The sequence below is a fragment of the Mobula birostris genome, chromosome 2 (genome assembly GCF_030028105.1).
Source record: "Mobula birostris isolate sMobBir1 chromosome 2, sMobBir1.hap1, whole genome shotgun sequence".
NCBI classification, from domain to species: Eukaryota; Metazoa; Chordata; class Chondrichthyes; order Myliobatiformes; family Myliobatidae; genus Mobula; species Mobula birostris.
In genome coordinates, this window is record NC_092371.1 from 89,187,482 (window position 1) to 89,212,053 (window position 24,572).

Consider the following 24,572-nt stretch of genomic DNA (forward strand, 5'->3'; position numbering starts at 1 on the left):
GGCAGCGATCACTCAGCTGCTGCCTCTGGCTGTGTGCAGCAGAACAATGGGAATGGGGAGTGTGAGGACACACACAATGTCCTCCTTTCAAAACAGCCTGAGAAGATCCAGTCAGGCAGCAGTTCATCAGCCTACGTGCAGTACTGGCCAGCCACCATCAGATGGCAATGTTGGCACAGACTTAATCATCTCCCATCACCAAAGAGACAAGGGTTGGAATCGCATCATCTGGTCAATGTCAGTCTCAGGAGGTAACATCAAAGAGTTTTTCACAAATAGCAAGAGTTTCCATTTGATTTTTACCTTGTCAGTTATCACCAGGCACAGATCTGTAGACTGTGCGACACACATAAGGAATACAGCAGGTCAGGCTGCATCTACGGAAATGAATAAACAGTTGGCATTTTGGGCCGAGGCTCATCTTCAGGATCTGTAGCCTGTGTAATAAACAGGTACAGATGATTGGAGAACGTTTAGAAGGCTGAGAGGTTATAATCATGAAGGACAAAACTGGCTGGGTCACTTTCTCCATTGAAGGAAGGAATGATCGTTACAATTGAAGGGGTAAACGTAGGGAAGGTGATTCTACATTTGTGGAATCAGTTTTGGACATGTTTCACCCAGGGAGCTAAGGAAGGAAATATATATGTACCATTTGTGCACACGGGTCTAGAGTAATGTTGTTTCGTTTGGAGGCGTACATGTGCATGATTAAATGACAACAGACTTGAACTGGAGTTTCTTCTTACAGATAACCTTTTATAAACTTCTGCTGCGGATCCAGGGAGGGACCAGAACACACAGTGATCAACTTGCTGATGGGCTCCAATGATTGGATTTGCATCACACACTGAGGACAAATATATTACAAATAGTATTTGGGAGGCTGGCAGGTATCAGACCCAGGAGAGGTTTTACTGAATCTTCACTTTGCCTTCCTCCGAAGATGCTGGTTGGCTGAATGTTTCTGACTTTATTTCAGAATTCCAGCATCCAGAATCCCGTATCCCTGGATTCTGAGTTCTCCTGGAAAGGCCGGGAGTTCAGGAGATGTGGGGTGCTGGAGACAGAGTTCTCCAACCTTTCATTTTGACACTGGTGGCTGAGCCTTCAGGACTGAGTCCTGGAACTTCTAGTCGAACACTTTCCCTTCTCTCCTCTTCCACAGTGACCCCGACATACCTTTAGTTTTCTAACAGCATCTACATCATTAAAATTCCTCTAGTTAAAGATAAAAACCTTTAAGATAAGCTTTAAAGAAAGCACAGCAGGGCCTCTACTTCCTTAGAAGTTTGTGAAAATTCGGCATGGCATCTAAAACTTTTGACAAACTTCTATGGATGTGTAGTGAAGGGTACATTGACTGGCCGCATCACAACCTGGTATGGTCCAATGCCCTTGGACAGAAAATCCGACTAAAAAGTAGTGTGTAGGGCCCAGTCCATCATAGGTAAAGCCCTCCCCACCTTTGAGCACATCTACATGGAGCGCTGTCGCAGAAAAGCAGTGATCACCACCACCAAGGCCATGCTCTCTTCTCACTGCTGCAATCAGGAAGAGGGTATAGGAGCCTCAGGACTCACACCACCAGGTTCAGGAATGGTTATTACCCCTCAACCATCAGACTCGTGAACCAAAGGGGATAACTTCACTCAACTTCATGCCCCATCATTGAACTGTTCCCAAGACCTATGGACTCATTTTTATGGACTCTTCATCTCATGTTCTCGATATATATTGTTTATTTGCTTATTCATTCATCCATTTATTTATTCATTTACTCATTATTCCTTTTTTCACTTTCTTTTGTATTTGCACAGTTTGTTGCCTTTTGAACACTGCCTGCCCACCCTGTTGGTGTGGTTTTTCATTGATTCTATTATGGTTATTAGATTTATTCTGCATGCCCATAAGAAACTGAATCACAGGGTTTTATATGATGACATATATGCAATTTGATAATAAATTTACTTTGAACTTTAATTGTCACCTGTACATCGAAACATACAGTGAAATACACTATTTGTATCATTGACCAATATAATCTGAGGTGCGCTGGGGGCAGCCTACAGGTGATTGGGGTTAGCATGTCCACAACTTACTAACCCTTACCCACACACCTCTGGAATGTGGGAGGATTTAGGAAAACCCCAAGGCAAGTATGTGAAGAGCAAGAGGATAAGACCTGAGAGAATAGGACCAATCAAAGCTATTTACTACTCTCTGGCTAAAAAAAACCTTCCTACCTCTGTTCTAAAAGATCACCCCTCAATTTTGAGGCTGTGCCCTCTAGTTCTGGATACCCCCACCACAGGAAACATCCTCTCCATATCCACCCTATTTGGTCCTTTCAACATTCGGTAGGTTTCAATAAGATCCCCCCACATTCTTCTAAATTCCAGAGAGTACAGGCCCAAAGCTGCCAAATGCTTCTCATATGTTAACCCCCTTCATTGCCGAAATGATCCTCGTGAACCTCTTCTTGACTTTCTCCGATGACAACACACCTTTTCTGAGATATGGGGCCCAAAATTATTGACAATACTCCAAGTGTGGCCTGACTAGTGTCTTATAAAGGCTCAGTATTTTCTCCTTGCTTTCGTATTCTATTCCCCTTGAAATAAATGCCAACATTGCATTTGCTTTCTTTACCACAGACTCAACTTGTAATTTAACCTTCTGGGAATCTTGCACAAGGACTCCTAAGTCTCTCTGCACCTCTGATGTTTGAACCTTCTCCCCAATTAGATAATAGTCCGCACTACTGTTCATTATACAAAAATGCATTATCATACATTTCTCAATTCTAGTTCATCTGCCACTTTTTTGCCTATTCTTCCAATTTACCTAAGTCCTGCTGTAATTGCATTGCTTCCTCAGCACTACCCTTCCATCTATCTTCGTGTCGTCTGCAAAATTTGTCACAAAGCTATAAATTCCATTATCCAAATCATTGACAAACAATGTGAAAAGTAGCCAACCCAGTACTGACCCCTGAGGAACACCACTAGTCACTGGCATCCAGCCAGAAAAAGCCCCTTTTATTCCCACTTCTTTATCCATGCCAGTATCTTTCTTGTAATGCCAAAGGAATTTATCTTGTTTAGCAGCCTCATGTGTGGCACCTTATCAAACACCTTCTGAAAATCCAAGTAAATGACATCCACTGCTTCACCTTTGTCTAACCTGCTGGTTACTTCCTCAAAGAACTTCTGACAGGTTTGTCAGGCAAGATTTCCCTTTACAGAAACAACGCTGACTTTGACATAGTTTTCAGGTACCTCAAAACCTCATCCTTAATAATAGACTCCAATACTTTCCCAACCACTGAGGTTAGGCTAACTAACCTATAATTTCCTTTCTTTTGCCTTCCTCCCTTCTTAAAGTGTGGAGTGACACTTGCAATCATCCAGTGCTAACTACATCAATGTCTGAGAGAGACAGAATGCTTAAAGCCCCGCTCTCTCACCACCGGCAGAGGAGATACATATGGCCTGGAACGTTGCCGAGGATACTTAGTCCAGGACTAATTCCTTCCTCCCACGGACTGGGATTACCTGCTCCCTCACCACATCTCACATAGTTATCTGAAGGAGGGTGGGGGACCAGATGAAATTTCCCTGCCACAAGAAGTCTTTTAATGAAGCTCCAAATGCCAACAGGATGAGGTAATTGACAACAGGGCACAGTGGACACCAGTAGGACAAGATCATTGACAACATGGTACTGTGGAGACCAATAGTACAAGATCATTGACAATGTGGTACTGTGGAAACCAATAGCACAAGGTTATTGATAACAGGACATTGTGGGAACGAATAGAAGGAGGTCATTGACAGCAGGGAATTGTGAGCACCAATAGGATAAGGGCATTGACAACAGGGCACTACGGGCACCAATAGAACGAATTCATTGACAAAAGGGCACTAAGGGAACGAGGTCATTGTCAGCAGTGGAGACCAACAGGATAGGGTAATTGATAGCAGGGTAGTGTAAACTTTTTGCTTTGTTTCTTTTACCTCTGTGGTTGCTTAGTGAAACGGTTGAAGTTGTTTTGTCAAGTGTCAATTTTTGGGATGTATGGTTTATACACCTCTGGGGCTGTATCATTGTAACAAGTGAGACTGTACAACATTCTACTGCTCTACATTGACCTTTAACCTAGGACTGCAGCACTTACTTAAAAGAGTTAAAGATAAAGATTATCTTAGTCTGCCATATGTACATTGAAACACCAAAACAGACAATGAAATGCATCATTTGCATCAATTACCAACACAATCCCAGGATGTGCTAGGGATGTTGACACGCTCTTGGTGCCAATATAGTAAGCCCACACTCACAAGCCTAACCCATACTGTAGGTTTTCAAAATGTGGGAGGAAACTGGAGCACCCAGAGGAAACCCATGCGGTGACGGGAAGAAAGTAAAAGCACCTTACAGTGGTGTCAGCTGAACCCCAATCATGTTCGTTTTTCCTGTAAAACGTTATGCTAACCACTACGCCACTGTGCAACTCACGTCTATTTGATCTAGGATCCAAAGGTTTGAATAGAACTGTTCTGACCCTAATCTTTTATCCAAAATTAACAGTCCAACACTAAGACCTTCAAAGGGACGGTTGACCTGTCAAAGGGTAAACACTGACCATTGGTAGCTGGTTTGAGAGCAGATGACCATCCTGGCTCAGCATGTTGGACACCATGATCGCAGGGAGGTCCATGCCTTGGTAGGGGTATTGAGGGAGGAGACCGTTGGCTGGAGCAGAATGGCACAGTGAGTGGTAGCCTCCATATGGATCCATCAGGTGAAGAAAGGAAGGGTCTCCTAGATTTGGAGGAGTAATTGGAGGAATCTCATAGTCTTCATCACCCAGACCCTGGCTGGAGAAGTTCTAAAAGGAAGAAGTGAAAAGAATATTTATCAAAACAAAAGACACTAGGAATCATTTTGTGTGTTGCAATTCCCTCATGGTCTCAAAATTTCCATTTCAAAACTCCACCTTGCCACCATTTTAAAGTTTAAGTTCAGTTTATTGTCATTCAGTCGAATACATGTGTACCTCCAAATGAAACCATGCTCCTCCACAGCAAGGTGCACAACACAGTACATAACTCACACACAAAACACATAAAGTGAAATTATCACTGGGAAATTAACAACTAATAAGGTGCATTTTTGACACAAGTTAAAGAGTAAACAGTTTAATGCTACTGGTGCTTCATGTGTGATGAGACCTGGGTGGTGGCAGGGAGTTCAGTATTCTTACGGACTTGGGGGGGTTGGGATGAAGCTGTTTCCAATCCAAACAGTCCTTGTCCTATTGCCATGGTACTGCTGTAGGGGGTCAAAGGGATTGTTGGACAGATGGGTGGGATCATAGGCAAAGTTCTGGATAAATACCGTGGGTGGATGGAAGAAAGATCCCGATGCTCCTCTCAGAATACTTCACACACCTTTGTAGGGACTTGCAGTCATTAAGGAAAACCATACAAAATGCTTCCTTGTGGGAAAGGAATGATTTCAGCCCAACCTCCCCCGACCGCTGGGGATTGAGAAGCTTGTCAGCAACACAGTCATTGCACAGAGAAGGACTGCTCATCCTTTCTCCAGCATTCAGCAGTCTGATTTGGTTATGAGAGTCACGGAGAGATACAGGCCCTTTGGCCCACTTACACCATGCTACCATCAAACACCCAATACACATCTAGACTAAGCCCAATGTCTTTATTCTCCCCACTTTCTCATTATCTCCCTTCAGACTCTACCCCTCTCCTACGTCCCAGGGACAATTTACAGGCCAATGTAGGACATGGGAGGAAACCAGAGCAGCAGGGGAGTTCATCCAGGCACAGGGAGCGCAGCAAACATGACAGGCAGCGCCGGAGGTCGGCACTGACCTGGATCTCTGGCGCCATGAGGCAGTCACCTTGCTAAGCTGCCTCCCTGAGGATTTGACAAGTCTGAGTGTGCCGGGATCATTCCTGTGGTGGGGTTTTCCCGTCTGATATGGGTCACCAGTAATGTCAGGAAAGTGAAGATACATGGGACTGAGTGGTGAAGCTTGATTGCTGCTTTACATATGAGATTAAATATCAGTTGTTGAATCCTGATGTCTTTGTGATCCAGGGGTTCTTCAGAAGCCAGAAATGAGGCATTAAATTTGCTAGCAATTTTATTCATCAGAACATTAAAAAGTTTTTGACAAGAACAGGCCATTCGGCCCAAAAAAGCTTGCCAAATTTCTATTCATATAGTGTGTTGAAATAACTATTGAGTTTAAATTTGAAAGTCTCTAAGGCAGTGGTCCCCAACCACCGGGCTGCAAAGATGTGCTACTGGGCTGCGAGGAAACGATATGATTTGGCGATATGAAACCATGTGAGTCAGCTGCACCTTTCCTCATTCTCTGTCACACACTGTTGAACTGGTCCGTGGTGCAAAAATGGTTGGGGACCCCTGCTCTTAGGACCCCATTCCTCCTTAGAACACCTGGAGAATAAAGATGCATATGTAAGGCTCCTTTTCATTGACTACAGCTCTGCCTTTAATACCATCATTCCAAATAAACTGATTCCTAAGCTCCAGAACCTGGGCCTTAGCACTCAGATCTGCAGCTGGATCTTCAACTTCCTCACAGACAGGACCCAGGCTGTAAAAATAGGGGACAAGCTCTCCTCTACAATCACTCTGAGTACCGGTGCCCCACAAGGCTGTGTACTCAGCCCCCTGCTGTACTCACTGTACACCCATGATTGTGTAGCCAAGTTTCCATCAAACTCAATATATAAATTTGCTGATAACACAACAATTGTAGGCCGTATCTCGGGTAATGATGAGTTTGAGTATAGAGAGGAACTTAAGAACCTGGTGGCATGGTGCGAAGACAATAACCTATCCCTCAACGTCAGCAAGACGAAGGAATTGGTTGTTGACTTCAGAAGGCATAGCGGACTGCACGACCCAATTTACATCGGTGGTGCGCAAGTGGAACAGGTCAAAAGCTTTAAGTTCCTCGGGTCAATATCACAAATAACCTGACTTGGTTCAACCAAGCAGAGTCCACTTCCAAGAAGGCCCACCAGTACCTTTACTTCCTGAGGAAACTGAAGAAATTTGGCCTGTCCCCTAAAACCCTCACTAATTTTTATAGATGCACCATAGAAAGCATTCTTCTAGGGTGCATCACAACCTGGTATGGAAGTTGTCCTCTCCAAGACTGAAAGAAGCTGCAGAAGATCGTGAACACGGCACAGCACATCACACAAACCAATCTTCCGTCCTTGGACTCACTTTACAACGCACGCTGTCAGAGCAGTGCTGCCAGGATAATCAAGGACACAACCCACCCAGCTGACACACTTTTCATTCCTCTTCCCTCTGGGAGAAGGCTCAGGAGCTTGAAGATTCGTACGGCCAGATTTGGGAACAGCTTCTTTCCAACTGTGATAAGACTGCTGAACGGATCCTGACCCGGATCTGGGCCGTACCCTCCAAATATCCGGACCTGCCTCTCGTTCTTTTTTCCATACCTTACTTTCAATTTTTCTATTTTCTATTTATGATTTATAATTTAATTTTTAAAAATATTTACTATCAATTTGTAATCCAGGGAGCGGGAAGCGCAGAATCAAATATCGCTGTGATAATTGAACGTTCTAGTATCAATTGTTTGGCAACAATAAAGTATAAAGTAATAAGTACTACTGTCAACTACACAACTAGGTTGTTTGTTTCATGTGCCCACAACTCACTTTGTAAAGAAATGCTTCCTGATGTTATTCTGAAATCTCCCCTTAACCAGTCCTCACCTATGGCCCCATATCCTTGTTGATGGATTAATTTAGAAATAGTAACTGGCATCCACTTTACTTATACCCTTAATGATTTTGAACATTTCTATCATGTCTCCTCTTATTTTACATCTACTTCAGCTAAAAATATTTAATTCTTATAATCATTCTTCATTGCTCATACCCTGCAGACCTGGAATGAGTTTCATCACCCTTCTCTGACCGCTTTCCAGTGCCTTCACATCCCTCACACAAAATGGAGGCCAAAATTGTACTCAATACTCAAAGTGTGGCCTCACAAGAGCATTATACAGCTTAAGGAGAACATTTCTAAACTTGAACTCCATTGAGCGCATTATATAGCTCAACATTCTGTTAGCCTTTCTATTTGCTTCTGTGCATCATCTAGACGTTGATAGTGATGAGTCTGCCTTCTCATACCGTGCACTTTCTAACTCGACAGCCCCCATTGTAAATTTATGTCTAATATTTCACTCCACTCTTTAAGAAAGGAGGAAGGCAGCAGAAAGGAAATTACAGATCAGTTAGCCTGACCTCAGTGGTTGGGAAGATGTTGGAGTGAATTGTTAAATAGATAGAAAGATAGATATACTTCATTGATCCCGAGGGAAATTGGGTTTCGTTACAGCCGCACCAAACAAGAATAGAGCATAAATATAGCAATACAAAAACCACAAACAATCAAACAACAATATGCAAACTATGCCAGATGGAAATAAGTCCAGGAGCAGCCTATTGGCTCAGGGTGAGGTTATGGAGTACTTGGAGACACAGGAAGAGATAGGACAAAGTCAGTATGGTTTCCTGAAGGGAAAATTTTGCCTGATGAACTTGTTGGAATTCTTTGAGGACATTGCACGTATGATAGATAAAGGAGATGCAGTAGATATTGCATATTTGGACTTTCACAAGGTGCCACACATGAGGCAACACACTATACGAGACTCCTTGTCAGTACATGCCTGATTCTCAACCCCCCTGATATTTGAGTCCCCTAATATCACTACTTACTTTTTACGGGATTTTTGGTTTAGAATTAAAGTGGCTCCTCTGTCTTGCCTACCACCTCAGAGGTTTCATGGCCGTCGTTGAGCATCAATAGATGTTCAAAATGGTTTGACACTTCCAACTCTGGGTTGATGCTGCCAGGCGGTGTGTACCTCTTCGGCTGCACTTCCTTCCAATGATCACCCAGCTGTCTCTTTCCTTCTGGTCTGGAGTCTCAACCTGTGGCTCTCTCGGGGTGGACACTATCTCCCTAAAGGACATCTGGAGCATATCTGCAGATTCTCCACCATATCACAGGTCAGCTACCTCCTCCTCAAGCTAAGTCACCTTGTTCCAAGGTGTTGGATTAGCTGACATTCCTCGTATATGAGCTCCTCAGGGGAGCAATTTTCCATGAATCTGAACATAAGGCAAGACTGACATGGCAGCGTCACACAAAGAAAGAACGAACAGAGTAAGACAAGGGAAAAACTAGTTGTGGTTGTCTCATGTTCAAACTAGAGATAACAGCATTGCAGTGATGACAATTAACCTGTAAAATAGACAGAATCAAGTGGTGACACCTGCTACTGAAAACTGAGAAGTTTCTAGGAATATACAGAAGTAATTGTAGGTAATTACTGGAACATTGACTGAACAATGACATGTATGTACAGTAGGTGATTATATAAAATTACAAGCAAGCATAGGGAAGGTAAACTACAAGAAAGATAACCATTCTACACGCCAATCCAACACTGGTGAAGTTGACAACACTAAGAGGCAGTGAGTGAAGTTGTGTTTATAGATGTGAAGAAATTCCACTTATAGTCACTGAAAATATTCCAATAAACCTCTCCACTTCACTGAGATTATATAGACACCTGAACTGTAAAACCCAGCTCATTTCCATTAATCAATCACAGGAAAAACTACACAATGCAATCAATTCTTTATTACTTGTAAAATTAATCATTCATTTTGTGGAAGAGCAAAGTACCTTTGAAATGTTGAAAGAGAGAAAGGGATTATCTGCAAAGGTGTTTCTACACACAAGCAATTATGAATGCAAACACCAAGTTGTTTTTTTTGTCAGAGAAGAGTCTGAGTGTAAGGGTAAAGATATTCTGCTGCAATACAGGGCCTTGGCCTGGGATCACATTGCATTATAATTTGTAGGTCTGCTGGGATAGCACTATAAGGAGAGATTAGACACATTGGGTCTACCTTCTTGAAAGCTAAAACAAATGCAAAAACATTTTTAAAAACATCATTCTTAGGTGATTTCTTAGGATAGATGCTGGGGTGATGTTTCCTTTGTATGGGGTGTGTAGAACAGAGGATCACAATCTCAAAATAAGAGGTTGGTCAGTCTTCAGAAAACAAGGAACAACAGAAGGAATAGGCCACTCAGCCCTTCAAACCTGCCCCACCATTAACTGTAACCATGGCCAACCTATGCTGGCCTCAACTCTTTCCCCTGTGCTAGTTCCTCAGGTCCCTCAATTCCTCCATCTGTCAAACATTTACCTACCTCCACTATAAATCCTGCCAATGATCCAGCTTTCCTCTCCCTGACAGGGCTGAGAATTCCAAAGATTCATCACTCTGTGTGAGAAGGAGTTTCCACAGTCTCTGACCTTGTCACCTTCTCCCCCTCTTCGAGACTCTCCCACCAGTGGAGAATCTCATAATCTACCCTGCCAAGCCTGCTTAGGAATGTATATGGTTGAATAAGATCTCTCCTCATTCTTGTAATCTCCAAGGAATACAGATCCAAACTGTATAGACTCTCTTAATAGGACAGACCCTCTCACCCCAGGAGTTAGCCTGGCGAATCTCCTTTGTACAATCTCCAATGGTACTGCATCTTTCTTTACTGAGAGATCCAGAATTGTGCATTGTTTTCCAGGCGAGGTCTCACCAATACCCCACACAACTGCAACACAACCTCCTTATTTTTAAACCCCAATCCCTTTGCAAAAAAGGCTATAGTGTTGTTTGTCTTCTTAATTATATACTGGACCTTCCGGCTAACTTGTGATTTATTACTAGGATATCTGGATCCCTCTGTACTTCGTTCATTTAGATAATAATCAGCTTTGTGATTCCTCATGCAAAGGTGCATCCCCACAGTACATTCCATCTGACCACTCACTCATCTGTTTCTACCTTATTAGCCAGAGGGTGGTGAATCTATGGAATTTGTGGCCACGCACAGCAGTGGAGGTCTAGTCATTGGGTGTATTTAAGGCAGAGATTGATAGGTATCTGAGTAGCCAGGGCATCAAAGGTTATGGTGAGAAGGCGGGGAGTGGGACTAAATTGGGACTAAATGGGAAAATGGATCAGCTCTTGATAAAATGGTGGTGCAGACTCGATGGGCAGAATGGCCGACTTCTGCTCCTTTGTCTTATGGTCTTATTGTCGAATTACAGTATCCTTACCATAATACGCCAATCCACCTATTTCCATACCATTGCCAAGTTTGGTAACCTTGTATACCAAATGTGGACAGTGAGAAATGCGAGCCAAGAACCGATCCCTGGAGCACTTGATTAGCTACCACCTTCCAGTATGCAAAGGACCCAGTCTGAGACTGCAGGAAGTTTCCAGAGAGTTCTGAAGGATTGTGGCCCATCACAGAAATCAGCACCCCCTCCCCCCCTCCAGTGACACCTTCTACACTTCCTGCTGCCTCAGGAAAGCCCCCAATATAATCAATGATTCCTCTCAGCACCCCCCTCTGTCCCTTCAGGCAGACGACATGTACCACCAGACTCAAGGATACCTTCCGTCTTGCTGCTATCTCAATCTTGAACAGAATTTTACTCACTAAAAGATGAACGCTTGCGCTCCTGATCTCCCAGTCTCGCACCTGCACTGCGCTCTCTCTGTAACTGCAACACTATATTCTGTATTGTTTACTAGCTCGGTCTATTTACTGTATGTGTGGAATGACCAGTCTAGAAGGCACACAACACAAAAGCTTTGCACTGTATCCTTGGTATGTGTGACAGTAATAAACCAATACCAACTCCAACTCTCTTTCCCATGAGACAGCCAGTTCCCAGACCACGCTAACACACTTTGTCTTCAACTTATGCACCAGCCTCCCATGTGGCACCTTATCAAATGCCTTGTGGAAACCTACGGGTCCTGCCAACATCTCTCTGTCACATCCTCAAAGAATTTGAGCAAAGACGGTGCGGAGGAGACTTACCAGTATGCTGCCGGACAAGGGGGCATGTTCAGTGAGCTCTTTGGAGTGAAGGAGTATAAGAGGTGAGTTGATGGAGGTGTACAAGATGATAAGAAGCAGTGATAGAGTAGACAGCCCGAGACTTTTTCCCAGGATGGAAATGGCTAATATGAGGGGGAATAATTTTAAGGTGATTGGAGGAAAGTAGAGGGAGGATGTCAGAGACAAGAGGAAACCTGCAGATGTTGGAAATCTGAGCAACACACACAAAATGCTGGAGGAAATCAGTGGGCCAGGCACTATGGGAAAAAGTACAGTCAATGTATCGGGCTAAGACCCTTCAGCAGGACTGGGTAAAAAAAGATGAGGAGTAGATTTAAGTAATTCACAGGCACTCCTCTGGACTCTACTAATGCCAGCACATCGTTTTGTAGATAAGGGGCCCAAAACTGCTCACTTTAATTCAAGTGTGGTCTGATCAATGCCTTATAGAGCCGCAGCATTACATCTTTGCTCTCATATACCAGTCTACTTGAAATGATTGCATTTGCCTTCCTCACCACTGACTCAACCTGGAAGTTAACCTTTAGGGAATTGAATTAGACGTTGGCTTAATTGGAGAAGTCAGAGAGTGGTAGTACAGGTTTGCCTCTCTGACTGGAGACATGTGACTAGTGGAGTGCTGTAGGGATCGGTGCTGGCTCTGTTGTTGTTTGTCATCTATATCAATGATCTGGTTGATGATGTGGTTAACTGAAACAGCAAATTTGTGGATGACACCAAGATTGGGGGTGTAGTGGACAGTGAGTGGGCAGACTAACAAACCTTGCAGTGGGATTTGGACCAGCTGGAAAAAAATGGACTGGAAAGTGGCAGATGGAATTCAATGCAGACAAGTGTGAGGTGTTGCACTAGGACCAACCACGGTAGATCTCACAGAGTGAACAGTGGGCACCGTGGAATGTGGTAAAACAGAGGAATCAAGGAATACAGATCAATAATTCATTGAAAGTGGTGTCACAGGTAGGTACAGTTGTAAAGAAAGCTTTTGGCATATTGCTTTTCATAAATCAAAGTATTGGGTTTTGGAGATGGGATGTTACGTTGAAATTGTTTAAGATGCTGGTGAGGCTAATCTTTGTGCACTTTTGGTCACCTACCCACAGGGAGGATGTAAATAAGACTGAAAGAGTGCAGAGAACATTTACAAGGATGTTGCCCGGACTTGAGGACCTGAGCTATAGGGAAAGTTTGAATAGGTTCGGACTTTATCCCTGGAGCGGAGGAGAATGAGGGGAGATTTGACAGAGGTATGCATAATTATGAGGAGTATAGATACCGTAAGTGCAAGCAGGCTTTTCCACCAAGGTTGGGTGAGACTACTATCAGAGGCCATGGGTTAAATGTGAAAGATAAAAAGAGAATATAAGGGGAATGGTCATGAGGGGGAACTCCTTCACTCAGAGGGTGGTGAGAGTGTGGAACAAACTGCCAGCACAAGTGGTGGATGTACGGCTCATTTCAACCCTACGTAGGATAGGTACAGTATATGGGTGGGAGAGGTATGGTCCGGGTGTAGTTTGATGGGTCCAGGCAGATTAATGGTTTGGCATAGATTAGATGGGCTGAAGGGCCTGTTGTGTGCTGTAGTTTTCTAAGACTCTATGGATCCTGCAAGAAGACTCCCAAGTCCCTTTGCACCTATCATTTTTGAATTTGCTCCTGTTTAGAAAGTAGTCCACTCCTTTATTCCTCTACCAAAGTGCATAGCCATATACTTCCCTACACTATGTTCCATCTGCCACTTCTTTGCCCATTCTCTCAATCTGTCTAAATCCTTCTGCAGACTCCTTGCTTCCTCAACAATACCTGCTCCTTCACCTAGGTTCATATCATCTGCAAACTTAGCCACAAAGCCATCAATTCCATCATCCAAATCATGGACATAGGTAAAGTCGGGGACTTGAACCAGGCATGCTTGAAGAAATCCCTGCCTAATTACCACCAGCATATAAGCTGTAGTAGTGGAAGACATTGGACTGCACTGAAACCTATTGAATGGTGAAAGGCCTTTATAGAGTGGATGTGAAGAGGACATTTCCTGTGCTGGGAGAGTTTAAGACCAGAGGACACAGCCTCAGAATAGAGGCGCGCCTTTTTAGAATGGAGATGAGGAGGAATTTCATTAGCCAGAGTGTGGTGAATCTGTGGAATTCTTGGCCAGGTCTGCAGGTATATTTAGGCAGAGATTGACAGATTCTTGATTGGTCAGGGCATGAAGGGATATGGGAAGAAGGCAGGAGAGTGAGGCTGAGAGGAAAAAGTGGATCAGCCATGATGAAATGGCATACCGGACTTGATGGGCCAAATGGCCCAATTCTGCTCTGATATCATATGGTTTTATGAAAAGATACATACATCAGGATAGTCTTTATTGACTACAGCTCAACATTCAATACAATCATCCCCCCAAAATTAGTCAATAAACTCCAAGACCTTGGCCTCAATATCTCCTTGTGCAATTGGATCCTCAATTTCCTCACTTGAAGGCTCTAGTTAGTTCCGATTGGCAACAATGTCTCCTGCACGTTCTCCATCGGAACAGGTGTACCACAAGGCTGCGTGTTTAGCCCCCTGCTCTTCCGATCCTATGTCACATACTTCTACTGATTTGATGCTATTCTTTACCAGGAGAGCCACACTAACCCCTCTGTTGCACCTAGGTAGGACAAATGCAAGGAAACAGTACACTGTTATGGACAAGATCCGTAACAATGTTGCTGAGCAAAGAGATCTTGGGATCTAAGTTAATAGCTCCTTGAAAGTGGCTACACAGGTCGATAAGGTGGTTAAAAAAGCTTATGGAATGCTTGCTATTATCAGTAAAGGCACTGAGTTCAAAAGTCGGGAGGTTATGTTGCAACTTTTTACAACTCTGGTTAGGTCACATCTGGAGTATTGCATACAGAAGCCAAAGCCAGTGGAAAGATAGAGGATTGGGAAACTTTTAAAAACTTGCTGAAGGAAACTAAGAAGGTCATTAGGAAGGAAAAAATGAATTACGAAAGGAAGCTGGTGACTAATATCAAAGAAGATACTAAAAGCTTTTTTAAGTATATAAAGGGAAAAAAGAGAGTTGAGGGTAGATATAGGACCAATAGGAAATTATGCTGGAGATATTGTAATGAGAGATGCAGAGGAACTGAATGCGTATTTTACATCAGTCTTCACAGTGGAAGACATCTGCAGTATACCGGACATTCAATAGTGTCAGGGAAGTGAAGTATGTGCAGTACAAATTACGACTGGGAAGGTGCTCAGGAATCTTAATGGTCTGAGGGTGGATAAATCTCCAGGACCTGATGGAATGCACACTCGGGTTCTGAAGGAAGTAGCTGGAGAGATTGCGGAGACATTGTCAATGACCTTTCGAGAATCAATAGATTCTGGCATTGTACTGGATGACTGGAAAATTGCAAATGTTACTTCGCTATTTAAGAAGGGTGGGAGGCAGCAGAAGGGAAACTATAGACCTGCTAGCCTGACATCAATGGTTGGGAAGTTGCTGGTACTGATTGTCAGGGATGAGATTACAGAGTACCCGGAGGCACATGACAAGATACGCCAAAGTCAGCATTTCCTGAAAGAAAAATCCTGCCTGACAAACCAACTGCATTCTTTGAGGAAATTACAAGCAGGATAGACAAAGGAGATGAAGTAGATGTGGTGTACTTGGATTTTCAGGAGCATTTTGACAAGGTGCCACACATGAGGCTGCTTAGCAAGATAAGAGCCCATGGAATAACAGGGAAGTTACCAGCATGGGTGGAGCATTGGCTGGTCGGCAGAAAACAGAGGGTGGGAATAAAGGGATCCTATTCCGGCTGGCTGCTGGTTACCAGTGGAGTTCCACAGCGGTCGGTGTTGGGACCGCTGCTTTTTACGATGAATGTTAATGATGTGGACTACGGGATTAATGGATTTGTGGCTAAATTTGCCCATGATACAAAGATAGGTGGAGGAACAGGTTGGGGAAGCAAAGCGCCTGCAGAGAGACTTAAGAGAGAGCTCTTAGCTCCATCCCTCCTCCTCCTGTCTTCTCCTAACATTTTGGATCTCCCCCTCCCCCTCCCACTTTCAAATTCCTTACTATCTCTTCTTTCGGTTAGTCCTGACAAAGGGTCTCAGCCCAAAACATCGACTGTACCTCTTCCTAGAGATGCAGCCTGGCCTGCTGCGTTCACCAGCAACTTTTCTGTGTGTTGCTTGAAATTCCAGCATCTGCAGATTTCCTCGTGTTTGTGAAATGAAATTCAATGTTGGAAAGTGTATGGTCATGCACTTTGGTGGAAGAAATACAGGCAGATTATTTAGAAGGGGAGAGAATTCAAAATGCAGAGGTGCAAAGGGACTTGGGAGTCCTTGTGCAGGATGGCAATGTTGTCATTCACTTCTAGAGGTATAGAATATAAGAGCAGGGATGCGATGTTGAGGCTCTATAAGGCACTTGTGAGACCACACTTGGGAGTATTGTGTGCAGTTTTGGACTCCTTATTTTATAAGGAATATACTGACATTGGAGAGGGTTCAGAGAAGATTCACGAGAATGATTCTAGGAATGAAAGTGTTACAGTATGAGGAACATCTGGCAGCTTGGGCTGTATTCCCTGGAGTTCAGGAGAATGAGGGGGGATCTCATAGAAACGCTCTGAATGTTAGAAGGCCTGAACAGATTAGACATGGCAAAGTTATTTCCCATAGTAGGGAAGTTTTGGATAAGAGGGTATGACTTCAGGATTTACGGACATCCATTTAGAACAGAGATGCAGAGAAATGATTTTAGTCAGGGAGTGGTAAATCTGTGGAATTTATTGCCACGAGCGGCTGTGGAGGCCAAGTCCTTGGGTGTATTTAAGACAGAGATAGATAGGTTCTTGATTAGCCAGGGCAAAAAAGGGTATGGGTAGAAGGCAGGGGAGTGGGGATGACTGGAAAAATTGGATCAGCCCATGATTGAATGGTGGAGCAGACTCAATGGGCTGAATGGCCTACTTCTGCTCCTATATCTTATGATCTTATGATCTTACAGTTCTGGTCACTCTGCTATAGGAAGGATGTTGAAATTTTGGATAGGTTGCAGAAGATACTTACCAGGATGCTGCCTGGTTTTGAGGGCATATGCTAACATAAGATGCTGGATAAACTTGGGCTGGTTTCTCTGTAGCATTGGAGGCTGCAGGGAGATCTGATAGAGGTTTACAAGATTATGAGAAGATAGAGTGGGCCGAGGTTTTTCCCAGGGTTGAAACGTCTAATACCAGAGGGCATGCATTGAAGGTGAGAGGGAGTAGGTTAAAGGAGGATGTGAGGGATAAGGTTTTCACGCTGAGGGTTGTGGATGCCTGAAATGCGCTGCCTGGTATGCTGATACAGGCAAATACATTGGAAGTTCTTAAGAGACGATTGTATAGGCACGTGGATGTAAGAAAGATGGAGGGATATGGGTATGGTGTAGGTAGGAGGGATTAGTGATTGTTTTTTTGACTTGCTTTTTAGCTAGTTTGGCACAACACTGTGGGCCAAATGGCCTGTACTGTGCTGCACTCAACCATCCATGTTCTATGAAATCACAGAAGGTGAGGGTGGGGAGCAACCATGGCTGCTCGTTTCTTATTCAAATTACAGAAGTTTGGAATTTTAAATAAATGGAAATCGATTTATTTTCTTTACAATTTCAAGTTAGAAAAAATATTCATTGTTGCACTTGGTCAACTGGGCTTCTGACTAAGTTTAACCTGCAGGGAAGATTGCTGAAGATGTCAGGGAATAATGAACTGGGAACACATGACATGTCGTTTCATGGCCTCCTCCACTGCCATGATGAGACCAAGCTCAGGCTAGAGAAGCGACAACTTATTTTCTGTCCAGGTAGCCTCCAACCTAATGACATAAACATCGATTTCTCTAATTTCCGGTAAAATTTCCTCCTCATTCTTCTCTCTTTTTCAATTTCCCTTTGTTGTTTTATTCCTTCTAATCTCACCTACCCATCACCTTCCCCGGTGCCCCTCCTCCTTCCCTTTTTCCCATAGTGCACTCTCCTCTTCTATCACTTCCCTCTGGTGTCCCTCCCCTTTCTCCATGGTCCACTCTCCTCTCCTATCACTTCCTTCTGGTAGCCTTCCTCCTTCCCTTTCTCCTATAGTCCAGTCCCTTCTCCTATCAGATTCATTCTTCTGCAGCCTTTTACCTCTTTTCCACCTTTCAGCACCTTAATTCAGCCCTTCCCCATCCATCTTCCTCTTCATCTCCAATCTCCCCCTTCCATTCTACCTTCATATTCTGGCTTCTTCCCCACTCCTTACCAGTCCTAGTGAAGGGTCTGGCTCGAAAAGTCAACTGCTTATTCCTCTCCTGACCTGCCGAGTTTCTGCAGCGTTATGGCCATTTGTTGCTCTGGATTTCCAGCATTTGCAGAATCTCCTATGTTATTGGAAGAACTCTTCCCACTGTTTATTGTGATGCTCATATTTATAGTGGAAAGTGCTAATGTGAACAAGTCACACTGGAATTGCAATGGTGACTGGTAACTTCACAGTGCTACAGGGCAGAACTCCCTGAACTGAAAGGAGGAGGATTGCACAAGGGGCTAGCAACCCCTTCCTGTTAAAACCCTGACCTACAGAAATGCTATCAGAAAATGCAAAGACCTCATCCCTGGGAGAGAAAGGATCTTCGAAGATGGGCTACACCTGGAGACAACTTGAAAAACTGGCCCAGGACAGAGGACTCTGGTAAGCTGCTGTGGGCAGACTATGCCTAGTAGGGGTGATGTGCTTAAGGCAGCAGGGTAAAGCCTTTAGCGTGTGACTCATGCTGGTAGGCTGGCATATGTGTACAAGTATAGTTGGCTGGTTGAGGCCAGAACTGAGCTCCCACTATCTCCCTACCTCTGGAGAGAAGACATGTCCTGCCTTGGCGGGAGGACCCAATGGTGGTAGAGTTTCCTTTGATATCATTCAGATGAGCTGAATTCATGGTAATGTGAGAGGAATTTTTTGTCAGCCCTTGTGGGTTCCCTGCTGCTCATTACCATTGTAGTTCAGTGTGGGAACACTGTACAAACTGGATAACCCATTTGTGTGGTTTACTGAAATTAAACCCACATCCTGACTCCGTTGCTCTGCAACAGCCTGAAGTCTGTGGGCACAGGTTACTTCGATGGTTTTTCCTCAGAATCCCCAGAACAATTTTTGTTCACATTGTAGATTCCAGGCAGAAGAATACCTCAGAACACTTGTCACTATTTTTCGGTATTGTGTCACCCTGTGCTGCTTGTAAAATTAACATTTTTGCACCTAACAGACAAAGGCTGAACACTGGGTTATAAATCCATTCAGTTAGAAACATAGAAACATAGAAAACCTACAGCACAATACAGGCCCTTCGGCCCACAGAGTTGTTCTAAACATGTCCCTACCTTAGAAATTACTAGGGTTACCCACAGCCCTCTATTTTTCTAAGCTCCATGTACCTATCCAAAAGTCTCTTAAAAGACCTTATCGTATCCGCTTCCACCACCGTTGCCGGCAGTCCATTCCACGCACTCACCACTTTCTGCATAAAAAACTTAACCCTGACATCTCCTCTGTATCCATTCCCAAGCACCTTAAACCTGTGCCCTCTTGTGGCAGCCATTTCAGCCCTGGGAAAAAGCCTCTGACTATCCACATGATCAATGCCTCTCATCACCTTATACACCTCTATCAGGTCGCCTCTCATCCTCCGTCGCTCCAAGGAGAAAAGGCCGAGTTCACTCAAACTGTTTTCATAAGGCATGCTCCCCAAGCCAGGCAACATCCTTGTAAATCTCCTCTGCACCCTTTCTATAGTTTCCACACCCTTCCTGTAGTGAAGTAACCAGAACTGAGCACAGTACTCCAAGTGGGGTCTGACCAGGGTCCTATATAACTGCAATATTACCTCTCGGCCTCCTAAATTCAATTCCACGATTGATGAAGGCCAATACATTGTATGCCTTCTTAACCACAGAGTCAACCTGCGCAACTGCTTTGAGCGTCCTATGGACTTGGACCCCAAGATCCCTCTGGTCCTCCACACTACCAAGAGCACTAATACTATATTCTGTCGTCACATTGGACCTACCAAAATGAACCACTTCACACTTATCTGGGTTGAACTCCATCAGCCACTTTTCAGCCCAGTTTTGTATCCTATCAATGTCCCGCCGTAACCTCTGACAGCCTTTTACACGACCCACAACACCCCCAACCTTTGTGTCATCAGCAAACTTACTAACCCATCCCTCCACTTCCTCATCCAGGTCATTTATAAAAACCACAAAGAGTAAGGGTCCCAGAACAGATCCCTGAGGCACACCACTGGTCATCGACCTCCATGCAGAATATGACCCATCTACAACCACTCTTCGCCTTCTGTGGGCAAGCCAGTTCTGGATCCACAAGGCAAAGTCCCCTTGGATCCCATCCCTCCTTACTTTCTCAACAACAGCGTTGGGCACGTGGCCAAGTGGTTAAGGCGCTCATCTAGTCATCCCAAGGTCGCTAGTTTGAGCCTCAGCTGTGGCAGCGTGTTTGTGCCCTTAAGCAAGGCACTTAATTACACATTGCTCTAGTCTATGCGAGGAGTGGCACCCCACACAGACTTCCAATCTGAGCCTTGTAAGGCATGAAAATGCCTGACACAGGCCTCTCATGGTCTGAGTCGACATTCCCCCCCTTACTTTCTCAATGAGCCTTGCATGGGCTACCTTATCAAATGCCTTGCTGAAGTCCATATACACTACATTTACTACTCTTCCTTCATCAATGTGTTTAGTCACATCCTCAAAAAATTCAATCAGGCTCATAAGGCACAACTTGCCCTTGACAAAGCCATGCTGACTATTCCTAATCATATTATACCTCTCCAAATGTTCATAAATCCTGCCTCTCAGGATCTTCTCCATCAACTTACCAACCACTGAAGTAAGACTCATTGGTCTATAATTTCCTGGGCTATCTCTACTCCCTTTCTTGAATAAGGGAACAACATCTGCAACCCTCCAATCCTCTGGAGCTTCTCCAGTCCCCATTGATGATGCAAAGATCATCGCCAGAGACTCCACAATCTCCTCCCTCTCCTCCCACAGTAACCTGGGATACATCTCATCTGGTCCCGGTGACTTATCCAACTTGATGCTTTCCAAAAGCTTCAGCACGTCCTCTTTCTTAACATCTACATGTTCAAGCTTTTCAGTCCACTACAATCACCAAGGTACAAGTACCTCTGCTATTTCCTCTGGTTCCATACACACTTTCCCGCTGTCACACTTGATCGGTCCTATTCTTTCACATCTTATCATCTTGTTCTTGACATACTTGTAGAATGCCTTGGGGTTTTCCTTAATCCTGCCTGCTAAGGCTTTCTGATGGCCCCTTCTGGCTCTCCTAATTTCCTTCTTAAGCTCCTTCCTGTTAGCCTTATAATCTTCTAGATCTCTAACATTACCTAGCTCTCTGAACCTTTTGTAAGCTTTTCTTTTCTTTTTGACTAGATTTACTACAGCCTTTGTACACCACTGTTCCTGTACCCTACCCTGTCTCATTGGAACGTACCTGTGCAGAACTCCACACAAATATCCCCTGAACATTTGCCACATTTCTTCCGTACCTTTCCCTGAGAACATCTGTTCCCAATTTAAGCTTCCAAGTTCCTGCCTGATAGCTTCATAATTCCCCTTACTCCAATTAAACGGTTTTCTAACTTGTCTGTTCCTATCTCTCTCCAATGCTATTGTAAAGGAGGGAGAAGTATGATCACTATCTCCAAAATGCTCTCTCACTGAGAGATCTGACACCTGGTCAGGTTCATTTCCCAATACCAGATCAAGTGCAGTCTCTCCTCTTGTAGACTTATCTACATATTGTGTCAAGAAACCTTCCTGAATACACCTAACAAGCTCCACCCCATCTAAACTCCTTGCTCTAGGGAGATGCCAATCGATATTTGGGAAATTAAAATCTCCCACCACGACAACTCTGTTATTATTACACCTCTCCAGAATCTATCTCCCTATCTACTCCTCGATGTCCCTGTTACTATTGAGTGGTCTATAAAAAATACTCAGTAGAGTTATTGACCCCTTCCCGTTCCTAACCTCCACTCACAGAGACTCCGTAGACAATCCCTCCACGACGTCCAGCTTTTCTGCAGCCGTGACACTATCTCTGATCAACAGTGCCACGCCCCCACCTCTTTTGCCTCCCTCCCTGTCCTTTTTGAAACATCTAAAACCTGGCACTCGAAGTAACTATTCCTGTCCCTGAGCCATCCAAGTCTTTATAATGGCCACCACATCATAGCTCCAAGTACTGATGCACACTCTAAGCTCATCTGCTTTGTTCACAATACTCCTTGCGTTAAAATAGTTGATCAGGGAAACAGTTGCCAGATACACTGGGGGCAAGTGGCAGTTTACTAACACTATGTGGCCTTCTTGTGAATCCTTCTTATTGACGCACTTACAAAGAAGGCACATCAGCAGCTATATTTCATTAGTAGTCTGAGGTATGTCACCAAACACGGAACAAGTTTCTACATGGAGACCATTCTAACTGGTTGTATCACCATCTGCTATGGAGGGGCCACTGAACAGGCTCAGAAAAAGCTGCAGAGGATTGTGAACTCAGCCAGCTCCAACATGGGCACCAACCTCCCAGCACTGAGGACGCCTTTGTAAGGTGATGCCACAAGAAAGTGGCATCCTTCATTGAGGATCTCCATCACCCAGTAGCCATCTTCATCAGGACCCCATCACCCAGTACTATATTCATCAGGACCCCATCACTCACTACTATCTTCAGGACTCCACCACCCTGTACCCATCTTCATCAGGACTCCACCACCCTGTACCCATCTTCATCAGGACTCCATCACCCAGTACCCATCTTCATCAGGACCCCATCACCCAGGACCCATCTTCGTCAGAACCCCACCACCCAGGACCCATCTTCATCAGAACCCCGTCACCCAGTACTATCTTCATCAGGACCCCACCACCCTGTACCCATCTTCATCAGGACCCCATCACCCAGTACCCATCTTCATCAGAACCCCATCACCCAGTACTATATTCATCAGGACCCCATCACTCAGTACTATCTTCATCAGGACTCCACCACCCTGTACCCATCTTCATCAGGACCCCATCACCCAGTACCCATCTTCATTATGACCCATCACCCAGTACCCATCTTCATCAGGACCCTATCACCCAGTACCCATCTTCATCATGACCCATCACCCAGTACCCATCTTCATCAGGACCCCATCACCCAGTACCCATCTTCATCAGGACCCCATCACTCAGGACCCCATCACCCAGTACCCATCTTCAGCATGACCCATCACCCAGTACCCATCTTCATCAGGACCCCATCACCCATCTTCTCATTGCTACTATCAGATAGGAGGTCCAGGAGCTTGAAGACTCACACTCAACATTTTGAGAACAGCTTCTTCTCCTCTGCCATCAGATTTTTGAGCGGTCCATGAACCAACCTATAAGCAGTGCTTCACTATTGCTCCTTTTTTATAATTTATTTATTAATATGTATCTATTTCTTATTGTAATCTATAGTATTTTGCTGACACAAAATAACAAATATCATGACAGATGTTGGTAATATTAAAATCCTATTCTGATTCTGATTGTGAGCTTCTCTTGCACGGGACCTCTCTTCTCTGAATGTCAGGTTTCTGAGTATCAGCCCCAGCAGGGCTAAAGGTGCCCAGTTCCAAACCTCTCAAATGAGAAGGTCAAGGTGTGACTCACGACGGAGGCCAATGCTGAGCCAACTCAGATTCCAAACATTCTTTGTGAATCACAGGCTAAAGATCCGGAGCAGAAACTTGTGTGTGTGTGTGTGTATGTGTGAGAGTGAGAGGTGTGTTTGTGTGAGTGTGAGGTATGTGTGTGTGTGTGTATGTGTGAGAGTGAGAGGTGTGTTTGTGTGAGTGGAGGTGTGTGTGTGTATGTGTGAGAGTGAGAGGTGTGTTTGTGTGAGTGGAGGTGTGTGTGTGTATGTGTGAGAGTGAGAGGTGTGTTTGTGTGAGTGTGAAGTATGTGTGTGTTGTGTATGTGTGAGAGTGAGAGGTGTGTTTGTGTGAGTGGAGGTGTGTGTGTGTTTGTGTGAGAGTGAGAGGTGTGTTTGTGTGAGTGTGAGGTGTGTGTGTGTGTATGTGTGAGAGTGAGAGGTGTGTTTGTGTGAGTGTGAGGTGTGTGTGTGTGTATGTGTGAGAGTGAGAGGTGTGTTTGTGTGAGTGTGAGGTATGTGTGTGTGTATGTGTGAGAGTGAGAGGTGTGTTTGTGTGAGTGTGAGGTATGTGTGTGTGTATGTGTGAGAGTGAGAGGTGTGTTTGTGTGAGTGTGAGGTGTGTGTGTTGTGTATGTGTGAGAGTGAGAGGTGTGTTTGTGTGAGTGTGAGGTATGTGTGTGTGTGTGTATGTGTGAGAGTGAGAGGTGTGTTTGTGTGAGTGTGAGGTGT

General features: G+C 44.4%; 1 protein-coding gene across 3 annotated transcripts in view; it reads right to left on the minus strand.

Annotated features, from left to right (window-relative positions):
* tox2 (TOX high mobility group box family member 2) overlaps positions 1 to 24,572 on the minus strand; it is a 199,863-nt gene that overhangs the window by 28,164 nt on the left and 147,127 nt on the right. For all 3 annotated transcript variants that reach the window (XM_072244734.1, XM_072244726.1, XM_072244716.1), the window contains exon 3: positions 4,649 to 4,894. In XM_072244734.1, coding sequence (XP_072100835.1) covers positions 4,649 to 4,894 — 246 coding nt within the window. The remainder of the gene's footprint in view (positions 1 to 4,648; positions 4,895 to 24,572) is intronic.